The sequence below is a fragment of the Centruroides sculpturatus genome, unplaced genomic scaffold (assembly GCF_000671375.1).
Source record: "Centruroides sculpturatus isolate CEXI.00-Female unplaced genomic scaffold, Cexi_2.0 scaffold741, whole genome shotgun sequence".
Taxonomy (NCBI): domain Eukaryota; kingdom Metazoa; phylum Arthropoda; class Arachnida; order Scorpiones; family Buthidae; genus Centruroides; species Centruroides sculpturatus.
In genome coordinates, this window is record NW_019385067.1 from 311,984 (window position 1) to 322,293 (window position 10,310).

Consider the following 10,310-nt stretch of genomic DNA (forward strand, 5'->3'; position numbering starts at 1 on the left):
AAAACAATGAAAACTACTGAAAGTCAGCTTACAAATTGATGCTCAATTTATTTGACTTGGCAATAAATGTCATTTTAAAAAACGTTTTTCTTTCTAGAGTTTCTCTTTATATATAGTTGAATATTTTGTTTCTGTCTCTCCCTCCCTCTTTACTAACATTCGCGTATATACTGTATAATAAGTACAGTGAGACGTAAGGAGAGAAATTTGAATAATACATAAATGAAAAATATACATAATACTTTATATATCAATTATATGTATATTTGCATATATACTCGAATATAATAGCTGTACAGTACAGTACAATAAGAATTTACAATATTATAATTGTCAGTTTTATAGATATATTGAGTAATCTATAATTCTTGTGAAGATAAATATATATAATTTTATAATGTAAACGATAAACAAATAAAGTGTTATATAATTGATAAGCATAAAAGTGATAGTTTTTCCTCTCTCTTTCTAAAGGACTATATAAGTATAAGAAGATGATCATTTTTGTTTTAAAACTCTCAATAAAATAAATAGATTAAATGCATCATTCAGCTTAAATTCCACATTTCAGTTCCTTAGAAAAATTGAGTTCACGATGTTATTTATTTAATGTAAATAATATCTTTAGAGTATTTACTATTAACTGTAAAAAGAATTGTAAATGTAAAGAATGCAATTAATTTCAATTGAGAGTATCTAACTAGAAAATAATTTTGTTAATTTGTGAAACTTGATAGTTTTGTAATTGAATTTTTCCTTGTTAATTTTATATAAATAATAATAATTATTATTATAAACTGTTTTTGTTATTAATGAATCTCGAATTACTTGTGACACAATACATAGTAATTGCTGCTTAAGACAAAAGTAGCAAACTTGCGACTTTCATAGTAAACAAATTCAGGATAAAAGATCTAACGATAAGAAAAGAAGTTAATTTCCAAACTAACATAAAAGAAAAATTTAGTGGACTAATGGAGTAACCTAGTGAACTAAATTAAAAAATAAAGGACCCATTTCCAAAATAGACTATACTGAATTAACAGCAAAAATGTTTAATTGTGTAACTTACTAAATTAAAGTAAGAAACGACTTTAATTATGTAAACTGCTAAACTATTATTAAGAATAGAGCTTAATTATCTAGCGAAGTATTAGAAGAAAATAGAATAGATTCAATTGCTTAACTTAAAGAATTAATAGTAAAGAGGTTGCTTAATTATATAATATAGTTGCTTTAAAAATAAAATTAATCAGTTTATATCTACTTAAATCTGAATATTCAATTATCTAAAAATGTGCTGCTTAATTTTGCAACTAATAGAAAAGTAACAAGTAAGAAGATAATTATGTAATAAAGAAAAGAAGAGAAATTTACAATTTAAACAAAACAACCAGCTTTACAACTCTTATCAGTTAATTTTTAAGCATATATTTGTTTAAAATGAAACAGACAATGTAAATATTTCATTCATTAAATACTTCATTTACAATATTTAGATACTTAATTGTGTAAGAACTCGTTCAATTTTGATGTAAGTTTCGATAACAGAATTAAGTTTAAAGAAATTTTAAATTAATAAACATTGCCAAATATAAAAAAAACGAATTTTTAATGAATTAAAGCAAGCCGGTTTCTTTTTACTTTTAATAAATGAAAAGTTTCAATAAACGTACAGTACGTTGTAATTTATTAAAACAGAAACGAAAATTAAATATATAAACATTTATATATTTTTTCAATAGAAACAAGTAGCAGATCAGAAGAAAGGACAGCAAAATAAAGTGAAGAAACATACAAAAAAGACACCGACATCGTGTCATCCTAAAATAAATTATGAGGAAGAAAAGGAAGACATAAAACCATTAATGGCAGATGATGCCGTTAGTCGGATTAGTTGTAAATATCATATTGTCTTTTTATATAATAATTTATTTTAAATTTGATCAGTTTTATAACATATAAATTTTAACAGGTTATGATGGCCCGTTTCAAACTACATCTTTCAGTAGCCAGGATGTCTTAGGTTTGGAAATTCTTTCATTTAAAAAATATTTCTTAATCATAGTTAAAATTAAAGGTTATTAACCCTAATTAATTCCAATTAAATATTTAATTATATTTATCTTCATCATTTTTCGTAATTAATAAATAGTTAGATTTTAATAGAGATAATAGAGATAGAAATAGAATATTTGATTAAAATGTAATTACTATTTTTTAATTGCAATTTCGACGAAAGTTAAATATAAAATAATATTTTATTTATAATTTGAAATTTAAATAATTTTAATCGTATTTTAATTTATAGATTTAAGATCTATAATTCTAATTCTAATTAAATAGAATTTACTGTTTACGGTACTTAATACAACTAACAAGTCTACAATGTTGTTTTTTATATAAACGGAAATAATTATTAAAAAATAATGAGCAATTACAAATTGACAATTATTCTTTGATAAATAACATTATTTTTGGTTAATGAATAGCTTATTTGTGAACTTATTCATTAATGTAAACAAGTGCTAATACATTATAAAATACTTAGCTTAATAATTCCCTTCAATACAAAATTTTTAAGTTTTTTTATTAAAAATCTCAAAAAATTATTTATTATTTTATTAACATTTTATATATAAAAATTTATCAATTTTTCTACTTTTAATTATTAAACTTCGATATTTTTCTTTTAATGTTTTTTAAACTAAGCGAAATATTGCCTTTAATAATTTAAATTTTAAATAAAATTGTCGAAAAACTAAATTTTATAAATTTAAACGTTTGTTTTTTTTTAAATTCCAATTAAAATATTTTCAGGAAAAAATTGCAAATTTGTAAGATTAGCTTACGTAAAACAGCTAAAATGCTTGGAAGAAATTCTTTTGAAGTTTACAATTTTTCTCGGTTTTGGATGTTATCAGATGACAGTTAAGGATGGGAAAAAAGAAAAGAAATGAAATCCGAGCCTAAATAAGATGCTTGAAATCATTTTGAACACACAACATACATCTTCGACCAAGATCGATTGACAGCAACATGTTCTTATTTCACATATTTTCCTGTTCTTTCTTTTTCTTATATATATATATTACTTCAAATAAATTCTTTATAATAAAGCTTACAAACAACTAAAATCCGTACAGAATTCCCAATTAAATCTGTTCGCTCCTTTACTTTTGATTGGATTTATTTGTCTGTTTGTCTGTGCATAATGCATAAACGAAACTAAGTATCTGAGCTTTAACGAACGGAAACATAATTTTAATGATTTCTTAAATTAGATATTTAAATCAATAGATACAAGTAAATTTAGAAAAAAATGAAGGGAAAAAACTTTATGTTACAATCGAACAAATAAGAAGATTTGAAAAGGGATTTGGGTAAACATATGCTAATGCGGGTAGTAAATAGAATTACCAGAATTTTCTGATTTCTCTATTAAGTAGATTTCCATATAGAGAACTTCCTTCATTAAATTCCATTCTAGGTTTCTTTTGTCGTTCGATATTCCAAGTAGATGTGTCGTGAACAGTTTTAAAACCCTATTTTTTTATGTTCTTGTATAGTTTTTCATCTGTTTTTATCGAAATTCTTTTATATATTCAACAAAATAATCAACTAAATGTATTTTAAGAACGATCGTAGTCTTATCTAATTTAATTCAATATACAATTTAATTCTTTTTATATAAAATTATTAAAACATATTAATATTTTTTTATATTTTTTAATATTAAGTCTTATTGCCATCTAGTAAATTTTTACTACTTCTTTAACTTAGTATGTGGTTGTCATTTATTACAAATTTGAGTCAAATTGAAGCTAAGCCAAAATTTTTGATCCGGGATCAACAATGGGTCTAAGTAAATTAATTAAAAATGGACAATGTCAATACCCATTCTGTCCGTTATCTGTTCGATTGGTCATCGATAACATTTTCTTCGGTGTTACTTGGTAAAGAAAGAAAAATTTTGTGAGAAGTCAATAATGGTTCAATGGAACTTCTATTCTCGTTTAGAAAGCGCTATAGCGATGCTTTATTATGTCCGTTTTCTATTATCTTGGCTATTGTAATTTTTGTGTAGACACGACAACACAAAAACTTATATATGTTCTTATATACAAAACTTTTATGTAAGTCTGTATAACGTTTACGTACTTTTCAATTTAAAAATAAAAATTCTAATGAGAATTTTTTCAATTAATGCTTACAAAATATGAAGAAAAGAGTTAAATACAAGAAGTTTTTGAAATGTTAAAAATTTTAATTTTTTTAATTTGCTCTTTAATTTTTTTGTATGATTGAAGCTTTTTTAAAAACAATTTTTATTTTTAAAAAAATAAACTATAATTATTTTTCATTATAATTCATTGTATTATTTTTTTCATATCATTACATGGTTTTATTCGGCCTGAATTTTAACTAATTATGTAAATTTTTATATATAATTTTATATAAAAAAATGTTACATGCGATATTTTTATAAATTTCTATTAGTGCATTTTTCAATCATCTTTACTTTAAAAAAATTCTTATAACTTATTAAAATTAATCTTATTCGTAATTTATCGATATTTACTAAATTTATTTGTTTTAGATATGTTTAAGATATCAGATGATTTTTATATTTTCCTTTAAGGTTGTTTTCAGATTCTCCAAGTTACTTTACAATTTCTTTTAATGCTTTTCATATATCACATTTACCCTCGAAGGGTTTGTATACGTAGGTTTACAGCTATATAAATATATTTATAACTCTGAAGAAGAAAATATTTTCTTTTTATAAAATAAATAAATATATATAATATATAAATAAAAAAACATTTGCCCTTGATTATAATTAGTATTTTAGAGAAACGAAAATAACTTTTTGGCAAATATATATTTCAGTTTTCTAAATATTTAAAATGTAAACATCTTCTAACGTGTATTTCATCACTATATAAAATATTTTTTTACTGAAAAAACTTGAGTATGAAATTTTCTATAAAATATTTTTCGGTATTTAAAGGAAAATAATTAAATTTAATAAGATATAAGATTCATTATAATACAGAAAAAGGAGCACGTTATAAATGTTAACAATGTTATAAATAATTATCAAATTTATTATTAATTTTTATTGATACATAAAATATTTTTCTATTCTTTATAACAACTTGTTTAAATCGAATATTTATTTAGTATTAAATTATTTGTTAGCATAGAAAATGATTTGATCTCAAGCCATTCGTGCAGAGAAGTACTGTACACTTGAGACCTTGAATATCCACAGAAACTTTTCCATTGTAGATTTTCACGGTTCCTCGAAGACTAAATTTAGTGGGAAGTCATGTAAAGTCTTTTGGTTTTCTACAGAAAAGCTACTTTTAAGGACAGGAAAGTTAAGCGAAGACAATTTTTAAAACCTAAATCTATGTTATTTATTTATTCCTACGCGAATCTTGACCTTAAAATTGTTTTAAAATAACTCGAAATTTTCAAAATGGCAATTTTTATATTGTAAAAATAACTCTTCTGTCAAAACCTAAATGTACTGTACAGTACTTTCAATATCTTAGAAATGTCCTGCAGAATTTTAATATCTCTGATTTATAGAACTTTCAGCATAACTATAGGACTTATAGGATTTATACTTTCAACATAACAAAGAATACTGTAAGTTAAAAAATAATATATTTTAACTTAAAGTATTCTTTAAATGTATGTTATTTTATCATTATTTAATAAAATGATTTAGATATAAACAATAGCTCGTATAAATATTAGATTAAGCCATTCTTTGATATTATAATTAGTATAAAATTATCTCAATTTTACCTTGTTAATTAATAATCTATTTTAAAAAATTATCAACCATTTTTAATCGAATTAAGATTGCATATAAACAAGAATCGTTTTCCACTATGCATTCGGAAGCATTTATTCTTATATTATAGGATAAAGAATACATTACATAAACCTTTGCAAAGGTAAATCTAGATAAAAATTGAAGACGCATTTCATAACTTTTAACGTAAACATAAAACAGATACTGGATGAAATTTTCTACGATAATACGAAACAGTTAAGGCCTGACGATCATATCTTCGGAGCTTATAAGAAAAACTGTCACCTCAACTTAAGAAATGCATTTTGCTTTGCTTCTCTCCCAATATAGATTCGGTTGTCAACCATAAAAGAACAAGAAAATCGATAACCGGTTGTATATGTTATGGATAAAAGCATCGACCAATCATTCAAAAGATTGATTTTGATATATTATTCAAAAATATAACAAAAAAATAATTGGTTCGATTTTGTTTATTTTGTGTTTGTATAAAAATTGTAGATTGTCCATATCAAACTTTTTCAAAAAAAATTTTTAATGGTATTTTTGTTTTTATTATTATTATTTTTTTACTTTAGTAGAATTTTTAAAATCGAATAACTTATTATACAAGCCATAGGTTTCCCCATAAAAGAAGTTTCTTCATGCTTGTGCAAGCATGAAATTAGAGAATCACTCCCTTCTTAGTAGTCTATCGAAGGATAATGCACTATGTCCTGGATAAAGATAATTCCGAATGTAATGCTATTTTTTTAATTTCTTTTAAAAATAGCCAAAAAATTCTTGTTTGCTTTTCGAAAAATTCCCAATTTATTACTCTGACTCAAAGGAAACAATTTCGTTTTCTTTTCCTCCATCATTTTGCTACTATAACTTTCGTTACTTTGCAATAATAGACATGCGAAACCTTATGCAATTTTTAAATTTTAGAAATAATTTTATACATTTTATTATTATAAATTTTCACATCACTTCAAATTTTGTAAATCTTTCATTTAACAATAAATTTTCTGTAAATATATCACTAGCAATTTAATTTATTGTATTGTGCTATTAAAAATAATAGAATGATTTTCTTGATTTTTTTATATTCAATTACTGAAATAAGCATTTTAATTAACAGTTGAGAAGATAATTAATTTAATTTTCGTTAACAATCGGTTAAAGAAAATTAAATTAAACCTTTACTTTTATAGTATTAAATTTCTGAAATAGAATAATTTAAGTGTGTTTTCATTAAGTTTTAATCAATTTCTGTCTATAATTTGTGTAATTTTTAATTATTTCCAATTCTTTACCTCAATTATTTTTTTAAGTTTTTTTAATTATTTTATTTTTCTTTAACAATGATGTTATATAATTCATTTCATCTCAAATTCGATTTATTTAAGCAAGAGATTTAAATTACATTTTTAAATTATTTAAAGCAATATTATTAGTTATCGTTCCTAAAATTTATGTTTACATATACGTAATTATTATTTTTTAATTATGAGTCTCATAAACTATATTTCGATTCAATTATTACATTCATTATGCTACTTAATTTATTAGTACCTCGTACAGTACATTAAATAGCATAATTAATATGGAAATTTAAATAAAATTAAAATTTAATTTAAAAATTATAAGAAAATAATTACGTTTGGATTTACTTAGTAAAACAATTACAATAAAATTTACTAACCTTTTATTCTTTTTTCTAAATTGTCAAAACTTTAATAATAATCACTTATTAAAAATAAATTTGATTTTTTATCTGTTTAATGTCATTAAATTCGTACATATTATTTTTAAAATTTAATTTATTTTTGTAAATTATTAAAATGGTTAATTAATTTAAAGTTAAAATGTTGTATGATATATTCTGTATTAATTTCTAGTTTTATATTTAATTTAAAACAAAAATATATATACAATTTCTTAAATGATAGTTCATTATGATACTTTGTGTTATATTCATTTAGATTTAACACATACATAGTATGCCATCTTGCAAGCGTGTATAATGACGTGCGATAATGATATATTATGGAAATTTATTTTTTGTTCGATACTACAAAATTTTAAAATGGATTTATATATATTTTTTCTGTTCAAAGATCAAATAAAGATGGGCTTTTGAGAAGATTTTATCTGTCTAAAACGTTATCTAGAATTGAAAGACTGACAAAATAATCTCTCTGTTATACTTAACGGGATAACCGTTTTCACATTAAGAAAAAAATAATAATTCACAAAAGTTTTCTATAAATCTTTGAAGTATTTAGAATTTGAATAGCAATCTTCATATCTTTAATATAACTAAATTATAAAATGAACTTATCTAAATTCAGCTGTCAAAAAGCACCCCCCTATAGTGGAGAATATGCAAGTCATAGGCGAAGAGATGTCAAAGTTTGAATTGAACGCAACATCGCACTGACAACTCTGCGATTTAGTTTTTAAAATATAAATGATATTTTTTACCTAAAGGTTAAACTTTAATAATTACATTTTTCTTCGGGTCAATTTTTAAATTATTATAATAAGAATTTTGAATTCAATTTCAAAATGCCATAGCGAATGTTTACGCGATTCTTTAGCTTTAAGCTAAATTTGATAATTATCGAATTCGATAACACAAAGACACTCCACTTCTACAATAATGAAAAGCTGTAAGCTAATCTGATGAGTAATTAATGTGTTTATGAAAAGATAAAAGATATAATTAATTTATAATTAAAAATAACTTTCTAAGAAGGGAGAAGAAAAGTCGCATTTATCCGGAAAGTGAATTCTTTCGCAAATTACATTTTCCATTTAACTACAAAAGTCTTTGAGAAAGTTCCAATTTATAAAATTAAAGCGATCGAGTTTGTAAAGAATAAAATAAAAAAAACGTAAGAATAAAATGCAATTGAGTCAATAAACAAAACAAAAACCGCAAATAATTTTATTCTAAAAACTTTTAAAATCAGGTTTTGATATAAACATTTCAATTTCATTAATTAAAACATATTAAATCGATCATTTTATTTCAAACGTCTAATTTTTAATATATAAAATGTAATTTTTTTTCATTTTAATTTTCAATCAGTCTCTGAAAAATTAAAAAGAAATTAATTTTCAAAACAATTTAACAAAGCTTTAATTTAAAATTCATTTTTGAAAAAAGTCTTATAATCTTTTATTATCAATTAAAAATTAATTACATTTTGTTGATTATTTTTGATTAATTGAATATGTTAATTCAAAGAAAAAAACTTTTAATATAATTTGTAAATATCTTAAAATTACAATAAAATATTTGTTGACTTAAACAAAAATTTGATTCGATTTTCATAATAAAATTTTATATAGACTTTTATTAAAATTTATTAAATTTTTAATCGATAATTCATAATGTTTTTATTAAATGTAATTATTATCTTCGATAAACTAACATTCCAAAATAATAAGAATTTCTATCGAAAATGATTTATTAAAGCGTTTTTTCTCCATTAAAGTATATATTTTTTAATGCATTATTTAATGAAGCATTGCTTATGTAACTGTACACCATTAAATCACTTTTTATAATAGTATTTTAATTTTATTACAATTAAAAATATCCTTATTTACTATTTTAAATTTACTTAATATTTTATATATTTTTAAATTTTAAATTATCTGACATGATTTATAGTTTTTTTTACAACAGGTCTACAACAGTTCTGATTAATATATATATTTTTTAATTTTGAAGAAAACGTATAAAATTTATAAACTTGATAATACATATTGAAATTATACGTAAACTATCAGATCATCAATTCTTATTCAATTTTAGTTTTGTGTATTTTTGAAATTTGAAAAACGCAAAATTAAATTTCAACATCTTGACTTCTGATTTATTCATGCCGGAAACTGTTTAAAGGGGAAATTCACTTTCTAATATCAATTTTAGAAAAGTGAATGATTGAATCTATAACGTGATAATTTTAGATGACGTGTCTGATATATTTCCTTCGATAATCAGATATTGATTGTTTCCTGAAGACTGTAATTTCTTTCAAATGTAGAGTATGACGTAATTTAATATCCTGTATATTTTACTCTTCTCTGTAATAAGTCTAGCACATGTCTTGAATATATTTGAATGACTCTTACTGAAGATATTTTAAAGTATAACTCTCTCAAATGTGATGAAAAATTTAAAAGAAAATTTAGATTTCATGGAAATTATAATTTTATATAAATTATTTAAAGCATATTCTTTGAATGAATTTATGACAAATTAATTCAGATATTCTCATAAAAATATGAAAGTTGTTTAATACGAAAATCTTTAATAAAATTTATGTAGGCCTACAGTACAGTATTTGTAATACAAAAATTGTAAAAAAAAATGTTATTTTTGGTAAGATCATATTTAAATTTAATTTGTATTTTAAAAATAAATTTTTATGAAGTGATTTCAGGTATACTTTACAGGATGAATTGAACCAACCACATT

At 22.2% G+C, this 10,310-nt stretch overlaps 1 protein-coding gene across 3 annotated transcripts in view; it reads left to right on the forward strand.

Annotated features, from left to right (window-relative positions):
- The window catches only part of LOC111634177 (tubby-related protein 3-like), a 71,053-nt gene that overhangs the window by 21,711 nt on the left and 39,032 nt on the right, over positions 1 to 10,310 (forward strand). For all 3 annotated transcript variants that reach the window (XM_023378882.1, XM_023378885.1, XM_023378884.1), the window contains exons 2-3: positions 1,746 to 1,899; positions 1,976 to 2,026. In XM_023378882.1, coding sequence (XP_023234650.1) covers positions 1,746 to 1,899; positions 1,976 to 2,026 — 205 coding nt within the window. The remainder of the gene's footprint in view (positions 1 to 1,745; positions 1,900 to 1,975; positions 2,027 to 10,310) is intronic.